This window comes from Cucumis melo, chromosome 2, assembly GCF_025177605.1.
Source record: "Cucumis melo cultivar AY chromosome 2, USDA_Cmelo_AY_1.0, whole genome shotgun sequence".
In the NCBI taxonomy this organism is placed as follows: Eukaryota; Viridiplantae; Streptophyta; class Magnoliopsida; order Cucurbitales; family Cucurbitaceae; genus Cucumis; species Cucumis melo.
In genome coordinates this window covers 11,503,135-11,527,854 of record NC_066858.1, presented here as the reverse complement: position 1 = coordinate 11,527,854, position 24,720 = coordinate 11,503,135, and the positions used below count along the sequence as shown (strand labels likewise).

At 35.6% G+C, this 24,720-nt stretch overlaps 1 protein-coding gene across 1 annotated transcript; it reads right to left on the bottom strand.

The window, feature by feature from the left end:
* Nucleotides 1–28: 28 nt before the first annotated feature.
* Nucleotides 29–9,130, bottom strand: LOC103487250 (uncharacterized). Its single transcript, XM_008445512.3, has 9 exons — nt 8,277–9,130; nt 8,128–8,187; nt 7,958–8,005; nt 7,058–7,190; nt 6,899–6,975; nt 756–851; nt 570–640; nt 386–476; nt 29–300 (listed from the first exon to the last, which is right to left on the bottom strand). Exons 1-9 carry the CDS (start codon nt 8,490–8,492, stop codon nt 190–192), a joined length of 903 nt encoding a protein of 300 aa, XP_008443734.3. The 5' UTR covers nt 8,493–9,130; the 3' UTR covers nt 29–189.
* Between the last annotated feature and the right edge of the window lie 15,590 nt (nt 9,131–24,720).

The following is a 24,720-nucleotide window of genomic DNA, read 5'->3' as shown; positions in this document are numbered from 1 at the left end:
GCAAGCGCTTAGAAGAGAAGAAAAAACAAAGGTGAATATTAGCTACTCTTATTTTTAAACTGAGCAAGATTATTGCCATGAACATAGATAGATTCATATAATTCTTTAGTAAAAGGCCCAGCAAGGAGCTTAGTTCTTCGACTAAATACAACACATTTACAAGAGTTGAGGAAAATAATTAAGACAAGCTTACTCTTCCTTTGATTTCAGTTGTCTAGCAAGTAAGATTAATCCCACGGTAGTGAAAGCAGACAATACAGCCGATGTGTACGAAACAGCAAGTAGAGCACCTCTCAAAGACTGGAGTATATATCAGTCATCTTCATTCAGCATTGAACGAAAAGAATCAAAATAATCATAACATTCAAATTAATGGTTGTAGTACCTTGGCTAGAAGTAAAGCATTTTCATTTGCATACTGCAGAGAACTCTCACGAATACTTTGGACACCCTGACTCAGTTGCCATGAAATTACTCTGCATTTTACATTTTAAACATGAAAAGGATATTCTTGTCATCTGATAAATGAATAAGTAATTAAAGGATCTACTTATATGAGTGGTGATTACCCGAAAACAAAACCAATTGCTGCACCAATGTTCGCTTTATCAGCGGTCAGTTCAACTTGAAGTTCTCCAAACTGAAGTTTTGAACAATATTACTTAAGTAAAGTTCATCTTGAGTCATATCTGAAAAATAATGGTTTATCCGCAAAGTATATATTACATCGAATTTAATGTAAAGTTCAAACCTACCTTAAACATTCTGGTTTCGTTCTGGGGCTCTTCAGCTACTTTAGGAGTAGAGGATGCAGACAGAAGCTTTCCAGTTGTATTCATTACTTCTGCAATCTATAATTGTGAACACTTTCAAGAAAAGTAAAAAAACTTGAATGATAAAATATTGTACTGAAGATAATTACAATTGATTTTCATTTTCCATTTTTGAAGAAAATTGATGGAACCCCGAGATATCTGACAAAACACCAAGATGATCACCGGGATAGGTAATAGAACACTGGGATGATCACCGAGATATGCAATAGAACACCGTGATAGTGTGTTCTTATTCAATTGATATGACGAACGAATTGAACGATGAATCAATTCGAGGAAACATGAAATGAAAATTCAAGTAAAACTCTCCCTCCCTTTCTGTTATCCTTTCTCACAAGGATGAAACAGAATTCTTATGAACTACACACCCCTTCTCTCTCATCGAATTTCTTCTTATAACAGACACAAAGTCTCTAACGACTTTGGGCCCCACTGTGGTCCTCCTCCTTATTGCCTAAGCTTTCCTTCATATGTGCTATTCCTTTCTTCCCCTTTCTACTATATGGTAAAATAATAGGGGGTCTAACATTACAATCCCTCTCCAAATCCACCTTGACCTCAAGGTGAAAGTCTGGAAATTGATGTTGGAATTCATCACAAATTTCTCATGTAGCTTCATGCCACGGTAAGCCTTTCCAACTAATCAGTACTTCCGACACTCCTAATGCATTTTTTTTGTAGCCAAATACTTCCTTCTGGTACTGCTTTCCATTCATGAGTTTCAGACATATATATGAAACTATCTGCTGCACTTCAGTATCCTCCCCTAGCATCTTCTTGAATTGAGACACTGTTAGGATTCTAACGATATAAACCAAAAGAAATCCTAACCAACAGGCAAAAACAAGAATGGTACTCTGTTATTTATATATATTTCAGCCAAAAAGATGATAATAAGTAGTCAAGATGAAATAAAGAAGATAAAAACAATAAAACTTGCCCAGCACCTTTACATGGGGACTGGGAAAATACCTCGAAAGCTTACAACAGCCTTTCACAGAAAATGATAGAAAAAACCTAGCTACCCTATCCCATAAGGATATTATAGGCCACGGATGAAGAAAAGGGTTGATTTATAGCTCTCCCTCTCTTTCCTCTCCGTGGGCCCACTAGACATGATCTTCTACTACGTCATTCCCTCATCATTGGTTTCCTGTGTTACCTTCCTACCCTTCCTTTTATACGTGTGAATAATAAAAGGCCTTACAACACCCTTCGGTTCCAAGTTCACCTTGTCCTCAAGGTGAAACGTAGGGAATTGCTAGTTCATTAGATACACTAATTCTCATGTGGCCTCATTTTTTGGTAATCCCTTCCATTTGATCAGCCATTCATTTGCTTTTCAGCTCCTTACTCCAACGAATCCCCAAAACTATCTCAAGCCATAACTATAACTCAAATTCTTCGGTCAGAATGGGATGTGGGATGCTGGTGTTGTACTTCCTGTTGTTTCCCCAGTTTTAACTTCAATTGAGATATATGAAATACATTATGTATGACAGCCTCTGGTGGTAGCTGTAATCTATAAGCCAGTTCTCCAATTTCTTTTGTTATTTTGTAGGGTCCATAATATTTAGGGACAAGTTTCTTACACTTTTTCCTAGCCAATGAACGTTGCCTATACAGTCTCAGCTTCAAATACACCTCTTCCCCCACTTTAAACTTGAGTTCTCCCCTCTTAAGATCAGCCATTTTCTTCCTTCGGTTCTGAGCAACACATAGGTTTTTCTTTAAAGCCTTTAAAGCTAAACCCCTTTCTTTCAACAATGATTCAACTTCGTTGTTGGGAGTCTTTCTATCTCCATAGGATATCAGAGGAGGTAGTGATCTCCCGTATACTGTCTAGAATGGGGTGGTCTTCGTGGAGGCATGAAAGGTAGTATTATACCATAGCTCCGCCCAAGGAAGAAACTTATCCCATTTGTTCGACTGCTCATTACAAAAACACCTCAAGTAGATCTCAAGGCACCTGTTCACTCTTTCAATTTGTCCATCCTTTTAAGGATGAAAAGGAGTGCTTTTTTCAGTATAGTGCCCATGGTTGCAAACAGCTCCTTCCAAAAGTTACTGAGGAAAATTTTATCACTATCTGTAATTATGGACTTCGGTTTGCCTTGCTTCCTCACAATCTTATCAATAAAAGTTGTAGCCACTTATTTAACCGCAAAAGGGTGTTTCATAGCAATAAAACAGGCGTATCTGCTCCTCTGTCAACCACAACTACAATGACATTGACTCCCCCTGCCATAGGTAGCCCCTTGATAAAATCCATAGACCAATCTTCCAATATTCAATCAGGGATAGGGATGGGCTTTAACAATCCGACTGGTTTGGTTGCTTCATATTTGTTTCGCTGACATGTGTCACACAACTCCACGTATTTCTTTACATCTGCTTTCATTCCCTTCCAATGCAAGTCTCCACTTATTTTATTGTAGATTCTCATAAACCCAAAATGACCCCCTAAGATAGAGTCATGAAAGGTAATGTAGTAAATTAGGGATGCGCGCAGAGTTTTTTGATAGCACTAACCTTCCTTTTGTATAAAAGCCTTCCATTCTCCCATTGACATTTGTTCTCTTCCTTTGGATTTTCCATCAAATCTTCAATAAGTTTCTGGAGTTCATCATCTTCTTCCACTTCTTTTAGTACCACTTCTAAATCCACAATTCTAGGGGTGGACAGAGTATTAAGTCTCGGGCATGACTCCATTCTGGAGAGAGCATCGACTGCCTTATTTTGTAACCCTGGTTGGTAAAGTATCTCAAAATCATATCCAAGAAGCTTTGTCGGCCATTTTGGAACTATGGTTGGACCCCTCTCTGTTCTAGTAAGAACTCAAAGCTTTTTAGTCATAAATTATAGTGAACTTCCTTGCTAAGAGATAATGTCTCCATTTTTTAATGGAAAGGATAACGACCATCAGTTCTCTCTCATATATAGATTTAGCTTGGGCTCTTGGGGACAGTTTCTAACTAAAAAACGCAATAGGATGACCATTTTAGGAAAGCACGATTCCTAATCCAATTCTAGATGCATCAGTTTCTATAATGAATGGAAGAGACCAGGCAGGTAGGGCTAGGATAGGGATGGTGGTCATTGCTGTTTTAGTCTCTCAAAGGCTTCCGTAGCTTCCTCACTCCATTTGAAGGAATTCTTTTGTCAAAGTTTGGTTAAGGGAGCTGCAATCTCTCCATACCTGCTCACAAACCTTCGGTAAGTTCCCAAGTTCTATGACCCTTATAAAGTTATGGAAAGGATTGGTGAAGTGGCATACCAACTGGAATTAACACCAAAGGCAAATATGCACAATGTTTTTCATGTTTCAAATGTTTCACAGCTGAAGCTTATTAGGGCAAACACAAAGAGTTCAACACATTGCCCCCTTCACTTACAGAAGAGTTTGAGCTCCAAGTCTATCCGAAATGGGTTTTAGGTGTGAGATAGAATAGTTACCAGGGAGCAAATCAGTGGCCGATGCAGTGGAAGGGTTGTCGAAAAGTGAAGCATTGGTATATTTGATGAACTAGCAATCTCCTTATTTCCACCTTGAGGACAAGGTAAGCTTTTAACCGAGTGGAATTGTTAGACCTCCTATATTACACATTTATAAAAGGAAGGGCAAGAAGGGAATAACATCAGCTGGGACGCCTAGACATGTTCCTGAAATAGAGGAATTCACCTGGTTGAGCCCTACGGTTTTGAGTGAGTATAAAGAGAGAATATTTAGGGATTTGGGAAATAGGGCTTTTGTAGTAAAGGTTGTTGTGGCTTTTATTGGGAGAAGTTTGTCTAAGGAGCTGGGTCTCCATTCTACTTTTCCTTATTTGTTCTTGATGTTTTTAGCTTCCTTGTGAACTGATTTTGGATTAGCAATGTAAAAATTACAGAGTGATGTCTCTGTTTCTCTCTTATTTGGGTATTTTACTGATTTTCAGGTTAAAGACCTTACAGTTTCCTTCGTTCGCGACTACAAGGCTGAAACTATTTTCTTAATATGAAATTGTGAGTGGCGCCATAATCAATTAACACGATCACTTCTTCTCCTTTAATCCTCCCCTTCACTTTCATGGTCCATGGATTGGATAAACCAACTACAGAGTTTATAGATAACTCTACAATTAACCTAACGTCTTCCTTTACCTCCTCTACAATTAACCTAACGTCTTCCTTTACCTCCAGTGACTTCATCTCCTTATTCCTCTCATAATCATCTTCTATTATAATTCCACTTCATTATTCTCTCGCACCATAAACATTCGTAACTCTCTCTGTTCTTTAGCTTTACATTTATGTTCAGCATGATAACGTTCATCACAACGAAAACATAATCCCTTATCTCTTCGAGCTTGAAATTCAGCATTAGAAAGCCTTTTCGCTGGACCTTCTTGCCGATTTTCATCGGCCGTCACCCTTCTTAAAGTAATTGTCCTCATAAGGAAGATATTTCCAGACTTATTCTCATTCATATTCATCAAATTAACAGATTTATGATTACAATAGTGAGATTGGATCTTACATATTCTCCTTTAAATTTGCCTCTCTTCGCGTGATTTCCCGATTTTCTACTTTTTGGGCCAATTTCATCATTTGCGCCAGCCCAAAAGGTCCCCAGCATTCAAGCTCGTCCTTAATCCATGGAGTAAGCCTATTTACAAAGGTTTCTTCCAAAACTTCTTTCGGTAATTGCGGTAATGGTGCTACCAGTTTATCGAAAAGATTTCAATATTCTTCCATGGTTAACTCCTATTTGATCGCTAAGAATATTCCGCAGATTGTACCTTCCTTGACTGATCGGAATCTAACCAACAACCTTTGCTTCAAACCCGCCCAGTCCTTAAACGCATTGCGTTCTTCTTGCAATCTGTACCCATCTAATGCTGCTCTGTCAAAGCTAATAACCACCACAATCAGCTTCTCCGAATCGGTTAGTTTGTATATTTGAAAATACCGATCTGTCTGAAATAGCCACGAATCGGGATCAGTACCACTAAATATCGACATTTCGACCTTCTTCAACTTGCTTCAATCACTTAGGTTTTCTTCGATTTCTATTTTCGTTGTTCGTCCTTCGCTTCCGATTTCTTTCATTGGAGTACTTCCTTCTTCAATCGTTTTTGCCATTGCTGATCCTTGACTTGCAGATTCTGTTACTCCTTCGCTCATCGTCGATTTCTCCTTCGCCATACTTTCGACATACTTCAACAACAGCTGTTGTTGTTTCTCGGCTTGCATTCCCAATCTCTCAATACTTTTTGCTAAGGACATGAGATTTTCTTCAATGGTCGGTAGTTTGTGCAGCTCCGCTTGGATTCCTGATATTTCTTGGTCGAACATCTTCAATTTTTCTTCAATGCATTTTTGTGCCATCCTCTTTTGATTTCCCAAGGAAAAGAAGCTCTAATACTACCAAAATGATGGAACCCAAGATATATGACAGAACACCGAGATGATCACCAAGATAGGTAATAGAACACCGGGATGATCACCAAGATAGTGTGTTCTTATTCAATGGATATGATGAACGAATTACAAGATCGAATTGAATGATCAATCAATTCGAGGAAACATGAAATGAAAATTCAAGTAAAACTCTCCCTCCCTTTCTGTTATCCTTTCTCTCAAAGATGAAACAGAATTCTTACAAAATGCACACCCCCTCTCCCTCACCAAATTTCTTCTTATAACAGACACAAAATCTCTAAAACTACTTTGGGCCCCACTACGGTCCCCTTCTCATTGCCTAAGTTTTCCTTCACAGGTGCTATTCCTCTCTTTCCTTTTCTACTATATTGTAAAATAACAGGGGGTCTAACAAACATCCACCAGCATGTTGATATTTCATTGACTTCAAGAAGGAATACACAGCATAAACATCATTAAGTTTCCAATTATGTAGACCATAGGAAAAACTATCAACATAAAATTGACTTGTATAAACAAACTATAGATGGATAATGAGATCCTATGGAATCCTATTCTTCAGACTTCTCACAATATGATTGATGTACATAATAAAAGCTCTGTTTATGAAAAAAGATAGTTTTGAGTTTAGGATGTACCTTCTGTAGTTCACCCTGACCGTACTGTCCCATCGACTGGAACCTTCTTCCAGCAGATATCAAACGCTTGCCAAATCCTAAATAGAGAGACCAAACAAGGGTCACAGTGATTTTTTCACAAAATACTTGAGCATCAATTTTCTTGAGTCCTGTTCTTGCCTGACTTGTAATTGTCTGTCAAGGATTGCACCAACGTAGGGAACTTGCTTACTAAAGCATGTGAAGTGGAGGTGTCAGCGGCTTCCCAAGCTCGGGAGAGATTTAGCAATATTTCTCCCATCTCTTGACCACACTGGAGCAGAAATTCAACATTCACAGTACATCACAAGCTTATATCAGATAATTCACATTTACTTTGACTCAAGAGTTGAAAATCAAAAAATTCATCTTATTATGAAAGTTTTACAATACAAAAAGCTTGAGAATCAAAAAAAAAAAAAAAAAAAAAAAAAAAAAAAAAGCATGCGCTGCAGAGAGGGTGCCAACTTATTGTGACAACCTTCCCATAATAATTGTTTCTAACTTGTTACTTCTTGGTAATACTATTGTTACATTTTTTTCTTTACGTTCCATTAATCTCACATGACAACCCATCTACCCTTACAACACTTGGATATGAAGAATCTTGCAAGATATTAAATTGTAAGTAGGTAGTCACCAAAGAATGAATCCATGACCTCTTAGCCCTTTATCAAGGTCATATCACGCCCCTTACTTATCTGAGATTTCAAACATATGGCTTCTACCTAAACGAATAATACCATATCTTTGCCTTTTAACAATCAAGCTATGCTTATAATTGACAATTATTTAGTTACATTTGCTACTTTTTAGAAATACTTTTGAAGTCTTAACCGAAATATACACAGGCCTTTCAGTTCTTGAAACCAGCTCCGAATAGTATTTTGGAATAACTTTTGAAAATCGGCACTACTAAACCTACAAAAGTAATTACAAACATAAGGTAAAGAAATCACCAATAAGCACAATTTCTAATAAGATAATGAAACCAAAATGGATGTGAACAGCCCTAACAAGCTAGCAGAACAGAGAAAATACCTCGTCAATGACGGGTCCATTAGAAAGATCAAAAGCAGCATCGTTGAGCTTCACATGTAAAACATTATCGATATTCACTCTCAATCACAAAACACGAAAAAAAATAAAAATAAGAAAGAACCACAGAATGACTCGACAACACAACCAAAAAAAAAATATATACCACGTACATCAAGACGAAGATCACGGGGAAGCTTCTCAAAGTAATCTCTTGAAAGGTCAAAACCGTCCTGTACAAAAAATTACAATCAAAACAGAAAATGAGACATGAAGTCAAGGAATCGGATAGGAGAAAATTTGAGATGAAGGCCATACTTACGGCCAATTCTTGAAGGAGAAGCTGGGGGTCGGGCGGTAAGGACTTGGGGGAGTCAGATTCGGCGAGAGCAAAGGAAAGAGTGAGGGATTTCTTCAGTGGAAAGGGGTTTTTCGGGAAGGAGGGTCTGAAACTGATTGGATTGGAATATTGGGAAAAGAGAGGGGCAGAATGGGAAGACAGAAAAGTGAGAGGTTGAAGAAGGTGAAGAGAAGCCATTGGAGTGAGAGTTGAGAATCTGGTGTTGTATGTGTCAGCCACTAAAATTTTTGTTAGTTTGAGAAAAGCTCGTTGGGAAATTACCAAAAATAAGAAATATTTTGGCGGAGAAAAGACTTCTTGAATGCTTTTTTAAAAGAAATATTTAGGGTGTAGGGTTTAGGGTTTCCACTCACCACTCAATAAAATCCATTCCCCTTAGATTAATTGCAATCTCAGTAGGCATATTGGAATTCAAATTTAAGTCAACACATACCTTCGCATATGATAACCTACATCTTACCTTGGTGGCCAAATTATAAAAGTCAGCAACTTGCCTAGACCCGCTTCAGTCCACAATTCCATAGGGATCTTACACATTTTAATCCACACAGGTACAAAATCAAAATAAAAGTTTCAGAAACAATACCTGGAGTCAATTTATGAAGAAACATGGATTTTCCACCAAGATGCCAAAGGCCTCGAGATAGAATCTAGTCCATAGGTTTCAATCGTCTGAATTGAATGCAAATGATATCATTTTCAAGGATCGTAATGGTAGGCATTTCAATTTTACCCCAAAATCTCTTAATTAGCCTTTAAATGACAACATAGGGCATTTTTGCAATGACAATCTACCCCACTAGAGAATTCTCCCAGATCCTAACTCCTTTTGCCACAATCTCCTCGAGTGTAAGAACTACAACCTCTGAACCTATTTTAGCAAGGGGACTAAAAGGAAGACATGTGTTTGATACCGAGCCAAATAATGAGGCCTACGATGAATGTTTATGAGAGTTTTCCATCAAATCCACACAAGCATCCATCCCGTATTTCTCTTTAAAGAATTTATAATTGAAGACACCTGTCCAACATTCACCTGATTTCCATTCGGCCATTTTGTCTATACAAGTCCATCGCATTTTTTTCCACACTCCTAGATTGTAGAACATGCTAAAGCCATGAAAATTCACAAGGACCAACCATCGTGCTTGTTTGAAGCCTATTAACACCATTTATCCCAGGCCTAGTCGGCTTACCCATAACACACACCGACCAACTATCAAAAGGACTAATTTCTTCACTTTTTGGCCGAATAGGTTATCCTTATACTTAGTTCATACTCTCCAGTTCAACCCCTACAACACTTCTTAACCAGATCGTGTTCAAAGGTTGGATCAGACCTAGGGCACCACTCATTGCTTCACCGTTGAAACGTCGTCGAACTGAAAGCACACTTCAACCATCATTGGTTTTACGCCCGTCATCGAAAATACATGAAGACCAAAACCCAATCGAATTTGTTTATCATTGATTCTCAAACAACCATAAATAACACAGACAATGCTCATCAAACCACCCTCAAGAAACTAAAGGATATGTTAGAAGAAAATCCACTTTGACAGACTACTAGAAAGCCTCAAACACCCTCACGCACCTTAGGACGAGCAATTTAGGAGGTGCGTAGTTTTTGCAAATATTTGATCAAATAGATTATTTAAAGCAAAGCTAGATTTGAGACTTGCTCAATGCAATCATTTTTCATAAGCATGCTAATTTAAGTAAGTTAAAGTTTTAGCATGAGATTTTTGAATATGCATAAGTCTATACCGAGATGTCTTGATTTGATAGCAACTTTATGGGGGAGATTATCCTGTGCACAAAGGTGTGTGATGAGGATATCTAGTAGATGCTAAGAGTTTCCATAACATAGACTAGGTAAGAGATGAGGGCCTGTATGTACGCCTATATGTTTCATCTCATGATATCTATAGCGAGATAGGATGCTACTGGCACCTAGATTTTTGTGTTTAGAGTTTCGTCCTGTAGATACAAGGAGTTCAAGGTATAGCAAGAAAGAAAAAGAGATAGTTGAAAGCTAAGTTTGAAAAGAAGTTACATTGCTCAAGGTTTTCTTTATCATGCTTTGTTTTAAAAGTCGTCACTCACGGAGCTTTATACCTAATTTGTCCAATGTTTAATTCCCTTGCAAGTAGAGATCATGGTTCCAGTGCCTATTAACGCTCTACTAATCCTTTGAAAGTTTGATTAGATTTTTGTACGGCTTATTCCATGCATGCATGATATATTGTAATCAAGCTAATAGATGATGTAGTTGTCATTGCCTGTAATAGAATAGTATAAAGGTTTGAATTTGTTGAGTTTTGTTTTGGTGTTACCATGGTTGGAACTCTGAACTTCATTTTGTTTATATAAGACTATTGAATAAGTTGTTCATTGGTTGGGTAAACCAGGGGATGTTTTACAAAGATTTGAATTCATTAATTTCAAGTAAGACTTTTCTTTCTGCATTTTATGTATAAGTTTAATGAAAAGAGATAGATAAGAGCTACATGTTAAGTAGGATTGATGGGCATTGTAAGAAGAAGAATGATGACGGTCAACTTCACGCCACATCTCAGGCTTAGTGAGAAGGTGCTTCGGGATGCGGTGTGACACCATATGTGTGGAATAAAAAGTTGTTCGTCACTACAAGAATATATATATATTTCCCGACGCACAATATGAATGTCAAGATAAGTGACGTCAAAAGAAAAGGCTTCTCCTGATGTCGTAGAAGCTTCGTCAGAAAAGGTTGACAATCCCGACGCAACATAAGATGACATCGGTATAAGGTAATGTAATAAAAAAAAAATTTAAACTTTTTTTGATGTCGTTATGCATGGCGTTGTGAATAGTTTAATTTTTTAAAAAATTTTAAACTTCTCCAGATGCCGTTATGCATGGCGTGGGGAAAAGTTTAATTTTTTAGAAGTAATAACCTTCTCCTAACGCTGTTATGCATGGCATTGGGAGAAGGTTATAATTTCTTTAATATATTTAACTTCTTTTGACGCCATGCCTAATGGCATTAGACTTGCTTAAGACCCTCTTGATGCACCTTGATCGGTACAGGAGTTCCCCTTTAAAACCCATCTTTTTAGATCTGTAAACTTATTTTCAAACCAGTAAAAAACGACAGTGAGAGGGAGACACACAGTTGAAAAATGAGAGAGAAGAAGAGATTTTGGAATCCCTTCACTATCGATAGTTTGGTCTTCGTCATCCGATCTTTGCCTTCGTCCGCCGTCCAATCTTCACTTTCGTCTGCTACCCCTTGTCATCGATAAGCCATTGTTCTTTTTTTTTCTTTTTTATTTTTTCTTTTTACTTTATTTTGCTATATGAATTAATTTCTTTAGAGATTTCAAAATCTCACCGCCGTCCACCATCCGGTCTTCACCTTCGTTCATCGTCCGGTCTTTACCTTCGTCCCTCGTTCAGTCTTCACTTTCATCCACTGCCCCTAGCCCTTGTAAGCCATTGTTATTCTTTTTCTTTATTTTGCTTTAAGGATTATTTTTTTTATATTCCTTCCATTATTAAATAGAAGGTATTTTTTCTTTTAAAAAAATTGAAGATCTCTTGATACCGTATATACGACATCGAAAATATGTATAGGATCTCTCGACGCCGTATATTGTGAGTCGAGAGATCCTCTCCCGAAAAATATTTTTTACCTTGGTCCCGACGATCATTTATGCATTAGATGAAGATCTCTCGACGGCTTTTCATATATCTTCCGACGCTTTTGTACGTCTAAAGATCCCCTTTTCTTATAGTGTGTAGAGCTTGAAGAATTGGCGAGTGGCACTGTATGTCACACCCCTCCCATATCACCTACTTGGACTTGGAAGGTGGCATGATGTCAACTGAAACCATCAAGCTCTGAAAACATAAAATAATTGTGAGCGGAAGTCTTTAACTTGATAAAAACTTTAAAATAGTAGTGTAACCCACATTAGTGTAACTTTTTACAAATACTAGGTAAAAATAAAATGTGCATAAGAATAATTTTTACAAAACGTGACACCATTTTCAACAAATTATTTCCTTTCATAAATGAAAACCGATTGGATTGACAGTAGTATGTTCAGCACGCAGACTCACAATTTATACTTAGAAAGTGGAAAAACATTTTGAAAGAGTAAGTCAAAAGATGTAGTGAGCAATGGTTTTATAAAACAAGGTTTTCATAAATAGTTTAAGAAAAAACTAAAGGTTGAATATCATTTAGCAATAAACAGTCATTTCGTAACATGAAACTTGAAATATTAAACTTTTGCATAGTTTTTGAAAGATAATGATATGTAGCAAGAAGCAGTGTTAAACCTCTTTGCTCTAAGACGAAACAGTCTATATGAAACAACTTTCATTGTAATCCTCCTCCTTTAAGGCATAAAAATATACCCTTTTTGATGGCCCATAAACTATAGGCTCGTCAGCCCTACCATCAATATAGAGTGAAACATTTCCTTTGCTTTCATAACATGTTAATAAATAATTCAAACATAGCATAGTTCGAGAAACTAGTTCAATAAACATTTATCATAAAACATGTCTTTGATCAATAACTTGTATAGTTTGAAACCATGTTTAAATATTAGCTTTTAAATAAATGTGTTACTCACAGTACTGGAATGAATCCTTGGTCTGATTTTTTTAAAGCCCTCATTTAATCCTTAATTAATCCTTTGGTCATGACAATATCCCAATTTTTCCTTAAAATTCTCAGAAATATCAAAACAAACCAAAATAGCCCAAAAGTGGCCCTTTGGTGCTCATTGACTTGGTGGATGCGACTTGGCGTGCGCACATAGCCTAACACATGCTAACCTCGCTGAGGTGGGCCACATGTCACTGCTAACCTCACAATGGGGTGCTGTGCGCGTCCTGGTCGCCTACCTAGCACACCTATTGCATGCCTTGCACGCATTATGCTGCGTGCTAACCTCTTCTTGCAAGGTCATGTGCGCTGCCTGAGCGCATGCCTTGTCGCTCGACTGTGCCATGGCCTTACCATGTGCCTTAAAATAAGCCCAAAACAACCTCTATGAAAATAAAATCATGCCCATCTTGCCTAAACATGCATGACACTCAGGCATTGCCACAACTTCATTTTCGTACAAAAATATGACTCGACTTTGAAAATTATAACTTAAAAGCCATAACTCTTTTGACAAAACTTCCTTCTACATAGTTTCTCTAAAATATCTTAACTTCTTTACCTCAAAATATCAAGGCTAAATTCCAAAAGATGTGCATTATAGCCTTCTAAAAGTAAACCTTGGTCAGATTACTTCTAAAACTGACCTTCTCGTTTTCTCTTAATCAAAACTCGAAGCTTTTCGCCTCCAACTTTAATAGCAATCCTCTTCAATGAACTAGATGTAACTTATGAACTTTTGAGAATAATTTGAGAGAAATGGCACGAGTGGATTGTGAGAATTTCTTGTGTGAAGTTTTCTGTTTATAGTGAAACCTTACATGAAAATGAATTGACACATCCCGTTGCTTAATCCAACTTTAAATTTTCTTAATCCACCTCCTGCTTTTAATCCTCCTCCTACTTGGCCGCAAAAATGCATGTGATTAGCTTAAGATACCTGGATTAAGTTTTAACCGATTGCCATAAGTTTGTCATGTAGCTTGCCCAAAATGCCTAGCCTTGTCAAAACGCCTAGATAACCTCTATGGTCTTTCTCGCATAGCCTTGGCCAGCCAACCAAAACACCCAATGTCCCTTGACAAGCCCAAACGCCTAGTGTTAACACATTGCTAACCTCCAAGCCTTTCTCACGTGACATGTTCCTCGCCTAACACCAAGCCTTCTCGTCTAACCTCTCAAGACCCAAAATAACCTCTAATTGACAATTTTTCTCGCCCAATGACAATCATTTAGAGGTTTTTCATGCGAAATGCACAAGCAACAAGCATTACCCACTTTCCAAACCTAAATGGCTACTAAACTATTTAGAGGTTTTTTTTCCTTCTTTTGGCCGCCCAATACATAAGTAAAAAAAAAAAACCTCTAAAACGCCTAATGACACTTGTTTAGAGGTTATTTCTATCCTTTTAGCCATTTACACACCACCGAAATAACTCTAAATGCCTTGCTCTTAAGACTCAATACTTAAGCCAAATTTTCCTCTTTTTCCAACAACCATGACACACTTTTTATGACACTTTTATCCTTAACTTCTTTTAACACTTAAACTTCCAACAACTTTAAAGAACTTAAGTTTTCCAATAGTCTTAGAAAAATTTAAGATTTCACACTATAGCATTTGTCGATGAATTCAAGGAGGAAGTAAAAGGAAGAGGTAACATTCCCATCCAATTAAAGAATGGTGAGCACTAATTTATTTCAAATGTCTATTATCTGCCACGTATTAAGAGTAATATCTGAAGCCTTGACCAACTTTTAGACAAAGGTTGTGGAATTCAATTAAAAGATTTAAATTTTGTTTTTGTATCATTTGTAATGTTAATTTAAGATTATAAAAAGATATGAGTTAAGCTTAATTAAAACAACATTTGTTCAAAGCCTAATCAAATTTCTTAGTAGCATATTATGATTATAATTCCTTAAATTTAAGATAGATATTAGTAATTTCTTTAATTTATTTTTAAATATTACATAGATAATACAATTGATGCATGGGATTAAGTATAAGATTAACTAACCTAATAAGAAAGTTATATTAGGTAAATGTACAATCTTTTTATTTTTTTTCTTTCTCATACATTTGAAAGAAATAGGCCTATCGATATTGAATGACATCATCCTACATGAATTCGATAAAATGCATAGCAACATTTATCTTACGAATTAGTAGTACCCTGATCTTCAAATTGTGAACTACTTGAGGTCGATAAAGAAGATTTAACAGATTAAAAAATTTAAGATGTCGTGTCTCTGGTGACCGTTCTTGGCTCACCACTAACATGCTAATAAACACCATAGAGTTCAGGTTATTTGTTTGTGTTTGAGTGTTGGAATCGATAGGTCTGGGTTTCAGGTCATCAGGGTGGGATAGAGTTCAAGTCGTTTGACCTTACCGCCCAATCCAAATTCATGATAAGGAAGTGGCAGGGACACGTTGTTACGCCCTACCTCGCACGCGACCCACATCTTTCCATATGGAACAGAACACGACTTCAAAACTTTAAATTTTAAACAACTAAACTACTCAAAACTTATAACAAAACAACAAAACCTCAACAAATTTAATAATACAAACCACTTCTTTACAAATTAAAAATGATGCATTCTACACTGGTACAAAATATAAACATTCTTAAATCAAGAGCTTAATAAAAAAATGTCAAACGCCTTCACAGCCTTCAACCTTCAACGATCGTTTATCTTTCAACACGATCGCATATCTCCTTAAATAGTCATTTTGTTTCTTACATCCATGATAGGAAAAACTTAAAATGTAAGTCAATGACTTAGTGAGTGATTGTTTTTTAAAACCTTTTCATGAATACAATTCATAAAACATTTTTATTTCATAATATACGCAACACCACAATCCTTTAAACATAAATCGTAGAAACATACATTAGTCTCACATGTTCCTTTCTACTAAAAACATGAACCATACCCTACGTCAAGACCCAACATCTAGTGTTTAGGCTATTGCGATGTCCTTTTTATCAACAAAATTCGAGAATAACCCTAGTTCACTTCTCGTTGCTCAGACCGCTAAGCTTAATACACTCATTTTACGCCTTGGTCAGTTTCACTCCACGATGCAGTCCTTTTCTACATAACTTTCTTTACTCTTTTTGTGCACATAATTGCTAGCCTATTGATAGGAATATGACTAATAGTTTAATCTCAACCAAAGCATACAACATAATTAGTAAAACATGAACTTTAGCTTTGAAAAGGAAATATTAGAAATTTGAAATTTCTTTTAGAAAAATCACTCACAAACTTAAGGTTCCTTTCTTTAAAATGCTAACTTCAGCCTTTTCATATTGCCTAACATCTTTTCGGTAAAACATGACTTAATTTCTTCTCCTTGTAATATCTGAATAATCTCATTTCCTTCTATCTTTATCTCTTATTTATTTTAATCCTAACTTGAATTAGTCATTCTTAAACCCCTATAGTTGCTAGCTTAGGCTTACTTAAATTATGAGTGTGAAACCCTAAATTCTAAGACCTTTGAAACTTGTTAAGTCTTGAGAGAATAAGATTTTAAGGAAAATAAAAGTCTTTGGAAAAGATTAAATTTTGTGTTTAAGTCAAGGAAGAAAAAGGTTCGAAAAATTGGCTAAGTGTCAAAAGAAAGGAAAGCTAGGTGGCTAACATACCGTTTTACCCTGGAGATTACATCTTGTTCCTTAAGTCCCACTAATCCACTATTAAACAATTGGTTTAAGGTCCAACCTATAAACTGAATCCTCTCGGACCAATGAAAGGGTGAGACCCCTTGTTCAAGACTTGGATTCAGTCCTTAAGGGAACAACCTATCTACTCACCCTAAAACGTGTAGTAGTGAATTTTGTCTTGCACCCTATGTTCCTAGCCATTCACTCGGTCTTATCCCTAAAATGGGAGGCTTATTGGACTAATGTCGTTGAGCTGTCCTCACTTATGCAAATCTATAGGCCATTTGGGTTATAAACTCGAACTCGATCCATATTTATGTCTCTACATAAAGTTCAAGTCTACACTATATAGCCTTGAGACCTTAGCTTATTGGATTCAATATTATAGTATTCTATTTTTACTAATAAGTTCTCAATAACCACTTTATTGAATAGAATATAATTTAACTACAAAATACGAGTTTTTGGACATAAATTCCAACATGTTGTTGTCTACATGAGAAGGATTAACCATTTGCTAGACGAGATGAACTAAGATGTTATCAAGCATAGAAGTTGGCGGCTAAGGCTACGTGAGGAAGAGCTTGTATGCGAGAAAGCTTGTAGCCATGCAGGTTAGTAGGCGAGGAACTAAGCATTTGACAAGGCTAGGCATTTAAGGATAGCATACAAGGAAACCATGGAGGTTAGCTAAGTGTTTTAGCAAGCTATGTTGCTAATTAAAGGCAATCAGTTTAAAGTTAATCCAGGTGGCTTAAACAAATTCCATAAATTTTGGGGCCAAGGTGGAGGTGGATTAAGGAGATTAAGAGGTGATTTAACAAGCTAGAGGTGTCATTCCAATTTTATGCAGAATTTCTCTATAAATAGACAACTTCAAGCAACAGTTTTCATAATTCTCTTGTGCCATTTACCTCAAACCACTTTCAAATGATCAGAAATTATGTTTGGTTTATAGACCTGGGTTGTTGTTCCAGTTAGTAGGCAAGGTCCTTTTTAAAGAAAAAGTGAGCAAGGTGGACGTTTTTGAAGCTACAGAACATGTCAGTTGGAATTTGATTCTTACATTTTGAGGTAAGGAAGTTAAAATATTTTAGAGTCACTTTGTGGAAGAAGGTTTTCTCCAAAGAGTTGTGGATTTTATGTTATGATTTTTCAAAATCAAGTTATGTTTCTGGACGAAAATGTGTTTTTGGGCAGTGGCTTAGTGTCAAGCATGTGAAGGTGAGATGAGCGTGAACTCATATTTCATAGAGATTATTAGGCTTATTTTGAGGCAAGTGGCATGGCAATGGCATAGTCGAGCAATAAGGACATGCTCAGGCTACGATATGACCATGTGCATAGAGGTTTGCGTGAAAAGATGAGTGCGTGCAGCACAACGTGCGCAAGGCATACGATGGTGGTGCACGTTGGGTATATGGCCAGGACGTACACGACTCCTTATTGTGAGATTAGCATGTGGCACGTGACACTCTTAGAAAGGTTAGCACGAGGCAAGGCCTACCTAGGCCATGCACGCACGTCGAGCATAGCCACCATGCCATTAGGCGCCAACAGGCCATTTTAAGCTATTTTTGGGATGATTTGCTGTTTTTGAAAATTTTAAGAATTTTTTTGGATATTTTCATGTTCAAGAAATTAATTAAAAATTAAATGTGAAAATTACAAGTCAAGGATGCTTTGAAGGAATTTCCAAACTAAGGAGCAGTTCAAGTACTGTGAGTGATAAAATGATTTCTATAATGTTTATAAATCGTGATTTCTAAGTTATTGATCAAGGCATGTTTCTAGATAAATGTTTAAGCTATCATCTTCCGTTGTGTTGCAAAACCTAAATGCTTTATAAACTAATTTCATAAGCTATGCTATGGCGTTGACTGATTTCATGATGGATTATGAACGAAAAATGAATGTTTCAAGAATTTAAATATGTTTTATCCTAACCCGAATTTCCCATGGGACCAATTGTATACATGTGGTTAACTCCATACTGATGGTAGAGTTGACGAACCTATTTTTAATGATGGGCCATCAGGAAGGTATATTTATTATGGCTTAAATTAGGAAGATTATAGTGAAAGTTGTGTCATATTGACTGTTCTGTCTTAGGACGAAGAGATATAATATTGCTTATGACTATGGATCATTTCTTCCAAAAGCTATGCAATGTTATTGAAAGTTCAATGTTTTCAAGTATCATGTTATGAATTAAATGTCTATTGATAAATGTTATTTAAGTTACAGTTTTATGCTAAACTATTTATGAAAACTGTTTTACAAAACTGACGCTCATAAAGTCGTTTGATTTACTCTTTCAAAATGTTTTCCTTTTCTCCAGGTACAGATTGTGAATCCCCGACTGCTGAACTTACTACTATTGGGACAATAAGTTTTTGGTAACAAAAAGAAATGATTGCAATGAAAGTATTTTCGTGATTTGTGAAAATTGATGTTTCTTATGCCTTAATTGTTTTCAATTAACATGTGGTATTTATAATGTTATTTCCAAATGGGCTACATTTCAGTTTTATAAGTATAAAGACTTCTACTTGAAAATTATTTAAAGATTAGCTTGAATTATTTCAGAGGGGAATAATTTCAGCTTACATTGCGCCACCTCCTAAATCTAGAGCAAGTGATTTAGGAGGGGGCATGACACTAAGTTTTTGCATGTCTAAACACTTGGAATCCACCCACTGAACACTAAACTCAAGGTTGTCCTTCAACTTCCAATGCCTGATTGATCGTTTAGATTTTTAAACGATCGTTTAACTTCTTACACAATCGTTTAACTTTTTACTTGATCGTTTAACAAAATACTTCTTCAAAATCTTCTTCAAAATTTTGTTTACCAAAAATGACCTTTTTATTCAAGCACGAGTCCCAAAACTCTTTCCCCCTTTAAGAATTTCTTCCTTGAAATTCTATGTCTATAACTCTTTTTCTTTTGTCAATCAAAGGTATGAAGGGATGAGAGCCCTACATAGCGAAAGAATTAACAGAACCATTAACTCAAATTAATTTGGGTACTTGAGAATGCCATTACATTGGCAAAAATAATTATAAAAACTAATTTTTATAAGTCTAAGCATGCTTCTAAAATTAAATTAGAGAGAAGAAATAAAGAGGAACTTACGTTTGTTGACAATTCTAGATCTTGCCAATCACAAAAATGGGGGCACCACCACTTGGAAACATTCCTATTATCTGAGAATTTTTGGTTTGCAGGAACCCAAACTGGAAAAGAAATTTTGAAAGAAGATTTTTCTTTTTGAGAGAATTCTTAGTACGCAGAGTTCCTAGAACACTTATGTATTTTAGTGTACAGTTTGACTGAAGAAGAGGAAAGTTAGAGAGAATATGGGAACGTGGAAAAACTACCCACATTCTCTATTAATTTAATAAATTAAATTATTAATTAATTAATTAAGTAAGCAAGTAAATTAATTAAATCATATTTAATTAATATTTCATTTAAATCATATTTAAATGCATATCTCTCACATAACCTATAGTTTTAATTTAATTAATTTAATTAAATCAAATTAAACTACACAATTAATTAATTCTAATTAAATATCTTACATTTAATTTAATCCAAATTTAAATCATATTCAAATATAAATTTCTCTCAAAACCTATAGTTTTAATGTGTATCATATACAAATTAAATTTTAACCTATAGTTTTAATATGAATCTAATTCACATTATATTAATATTTGAACTCATTCAAATATTTTATTCTCTCAAAAATTGATTTTGAATCATATCCAAAATGAAATTTATACAAAATTAAATCACCATCCCAAAATAGATTTGAACATTTCAAATTAAAACCAATATAAATAAATCTCATTACCCTTTAAGAGCCAGGAAAGGGACCAAATGGACCTACAAATTAGAAGTTACAACGACATGAGATTAATTAGCTAAACTCATTAACCACATTAATTAATATTAGTTACTGTGTATACACTTCACTAAAGACTCATAGCTAAACTCATTTCACTATAAATATATTTTTGTGTCCACGGATATAGACCAATAATAGTAAGTCAGTCCTTCACAAGTGTTCGTAATACCAGTTGAGTCAAATTATCATTTTATCCTAGGTTCGTCTAGTCCTTAAATACCAGTACTCCTTAATGATCAACCTGTTTATGGTTCAATCATTAAACAAAAACAATTCTCGTGCCATAGAGAGAGTAGGACCCTTTGTTCAAGTCCTGAAGACACCATTTAAAAGAATACTTATCTACTTATCCTAAAGTCAGGAAGGAGTGAATTCCATCATGTGTGATTATGTTCCTAACTCTCCACTCGGTCTTGTCTTCAAAATGATAAGCATATCGAGTCGACAATCTGACCAATCTCATCCGTATAAATCAAAGGACAATCCCTCGCGAACAAGTGTTCATAATACACTTAGAATTAAGACTAGGTTACCTAGGTCATTCTAATGAAATAGAAATCTAACTAGTTAATGAAATTACATCTAGTGGTTACTATTTTGTTGTCCGATCTTATGCAAGCTCATTGTATAGAATACTGTCACTTGTATGTCACCTACACGAATATGTTGGATCATTGTGTTTGTATCAAATACAAAGTGAGGTGTATCCATAGTATTACCTAGATAAGATACCCAACCTTATCCCTATACATAGACCCTTTAAGCTGTATCTTGAACATTGATCGCTATATGTCTCTACATGTTGTTCAAGTCTCATCAGAAAACTTAAGATGTTAGTTTATTAAATTTAGGTTATTAAGACAAAGCTAATAATATAATCAATAACACTTATTGAAATTATAATAATGACACTTTATTAATAATGACCAATGGATTTTATTTCTATCTACAAGTTTTAGGACATAAAATCCAACAAGTTCTTCTTTGCAAAGGTTGCTTAACCAAGTGAGATGCCACTCTAGTTTAATTTTTTTTTTTACACTCACTCTATAAATGACCAAGTTTTCCACACTTACAACAAACAATTCTTTTTCGCTTACATGCCGTCACATACCTTCACTCGCAATCCTTGCATTTCTGATTTTGATCCCCAAACCAACGTGATCCTTGGCTGAAATTTGATTTAGCTTGCTTATTAAATCTTTTAGTACTTTGCTTTCCTTCCCCACCATTGTTTGTTGAACTTGTCCTTTTTCCCTTCAAACATTTCTCTACCCTCAAAGTCGCATCAACCAGCTCTGCATAATCACATAGTTAGTTGTTGTTGTAATTGATGTTCTTACTTTCGGTCTTAATCCTTGCTCAAAACATCTGCACCTTTCCTTCTCAGTTGCTACTAATACTAATGCATACTTTGCTAACTCTATAAATTTCTTTTCACATTCAGCAAATGTAAGTCTGCCTTATTCTAAGTGTAAAAATGCATCTCGTCTTTCGTCTTAGTAAGTATTCAAATAATACTTAATGTTAAATATCTTTTTGAATCTCGTAAGTCGCCTGGCCATAATTCAACTAACCATCATTTCCTAAAAACTAACTTGACCAACTGTGCCCAAATTTGAACAAGCCTTTACTTGACCTAAAGGCCACCAATAACAAAGTGATTCCCCTCCCCGCTGAGGGTGAAAACAAAGACGCCTTAATTACTATCATATCTAAAGGGGACGCCACGTGTTTGGAAGCATCCACTGTAACCAAGTTACAACCATAATTTGAGAAGGGAATTGTTGTTGATGACTTATTCTCCAAAGGAAAACATGTCTTGGAAGTAGCTGGTGAGACAAGCCCCTTTATGCCGTGACATGATGAAACTCAAGAATCTACGAAGTAGAGTGATGGCGATGATGTTATGACTGTATAGGCTTAACTATTTACAAGCCCAGTTTGAGTATTTTGAAGAAGTATTGACTGTGCAAAAGTACAATTGCAAGCAACTAGATGCATTGTAAGCCAAAAACACAAAACTGGAAGAAAATTTGAACTCAATGGTGACAAGTCAAAAATAAATGTCATCTGCAATCTCGAACCTCCCTTCATTAGTCCTTGCACAGTCTGAAATGATTTGACAAATGGGGACACGACGTGCTAGGCAATTTTGTGCTTCAATGGAATACACCCATGCGGTGTTTGTTCAACGCATTCCAATGCTTGTCATTCCATTAAATTTGGAAGAACCATTCCCACCCCTCCAACCATAAAACCTTGGCAATCCTGATCTTTACCAAGAAGACTAAATTTGGGGGTGTCTTCCTATCTTTTCTAATTTTGTTATTTTGCCTTTACTATCATTTGCTCTTTTGTAAGTTTTCATATGCTATTTCTTATCGATCAATTACTTAAATACAAATTTCCTTCTTATTTTTTGCATTATATTTTTACTTTTCTTTTGTTTCATTCGTCCATTCTTTGTGATTATTCCTTTTTGTTGATTTGCAAGTATAATTTCTATGATAACACCCCTATGTGTAGTACAATTTAGCTTGTATCTAGCAAAGAGTCTTTCCTTAATGAAATTTACTTTGGGCATATTTATGGGATTCTTTAATAAAGCAAGCTTTACCTCAAACCACTTTTGTAAAAATTTTCTAAGTTCATCTTATCGTTCACTTTTTTTGCAATAAAGACCTTGCAGCGCTAAAAAATTCGGAGGGTGCGAGGTTCGAGCTAAAGCGTTCGAAAAATCAAAGAACCTTTTTTTCAGGCATTTGAACAAGATTTAATCTATTGCTAAAAAAACTAACTTATTCTTTCATTCAAATTCAATTGAAAAAAACTCCAATGTTGTCATCTCTCAATAAAAAATAAGAAGCAAATCTTAAAAAAATCTTAGAGTAAAGTAAATAAGTGATGATAAGAGTTGCAATTGAGGAGAGGAACAGACTCATAGAGTACCAATGATTTTTTACTCAATGCCAAATGTAAATATCTAATAGAAGGTTCTTTGACAAAAGGAAAGGAACCAATAATTTCTAAAACAACAACCATTTCTTCAAAATGAAAATAAGATCTTCTAGAAATGAACAAGAGTATTTTGTGACTTAAGCTGATCCCATTTAGAAACCAGAAATATGTTTTTTAGGGAGGAGTAGATGATAGGCGCTCAGCTGCATGATAGATTAGAACAACATTTTGAGAAGTTTAGTGAAGAAGGCAAAATGGAGGAATTCTTGAAGTTCTAGATTGATGCATGAAGGCAAACATTATTCTAAGTTTGACGGTGTGATAACTTGTAGAAATACAAGTTGTTATAGCCTTTTAAGTAGAATGCTTTATAAAATTTGAAGAAAACACATAGGAAAGTAAGAAAATTGACTAAGTTGTGTATATTGTGAATTACAAAAGAGCTTTATGCTTGTTTTTCACGTTTTAGTGTTTCATTTCTGGATTTTAGCCGAGATGAAGAGCAGTAAGGCAAAATAATGTTAAGCGGGAAAGTTTTACGTGAACCAACTTGGCGACCACTATAGCAAGACTAGGCGATATAAAGTGCTAGCAAACAAAAGAGTGGTTGGTGCAAAAACCTGTAGCAGATGCAAATACCTATAATGTTGAAAAAGAACCTATGCGGTGGCAACTCAGCTTTATCATAATTAATTAGAGCCCATGCTGCCTACATTGTCCTGTCACATCAGTTTTCACCTATAAATACCAGGCTCTTCTTCTTCATTGGGAGTGTGCGAATTTTGGCAAACTTTGTTGTAGAGAGCAAGAACTTTTTCCCTCCATTTCTTTCTCTGTTTTATGTGAGAGTCTAGAAAAGAAAGAGAGACTTCCTCCTTCCATTTCCTCTTCGTGTAAAGGAAAAACCAGAACAAAAAAAAGTATGAACACTCATACTCTAAGGCTTACTTCCCTTTTTGTGTTCCATTTGTGTATTTTGTAACATTGATTTGTAAGATTGACTCTATAGCCAAAAGGCCTAAAGCTTTATTTATAGTATTGAAGTTTTCTTTCTATCATTCTCCCTTATTTCTCTATCTTTTCATTCATTACATGTTTAGTTTTAATTGTTCGCATAATATAGGTTGTTTTAACACTAGAGATTCTGCTTGAATGTATTATAAGTCTTGCTTAGCCAGAGATGC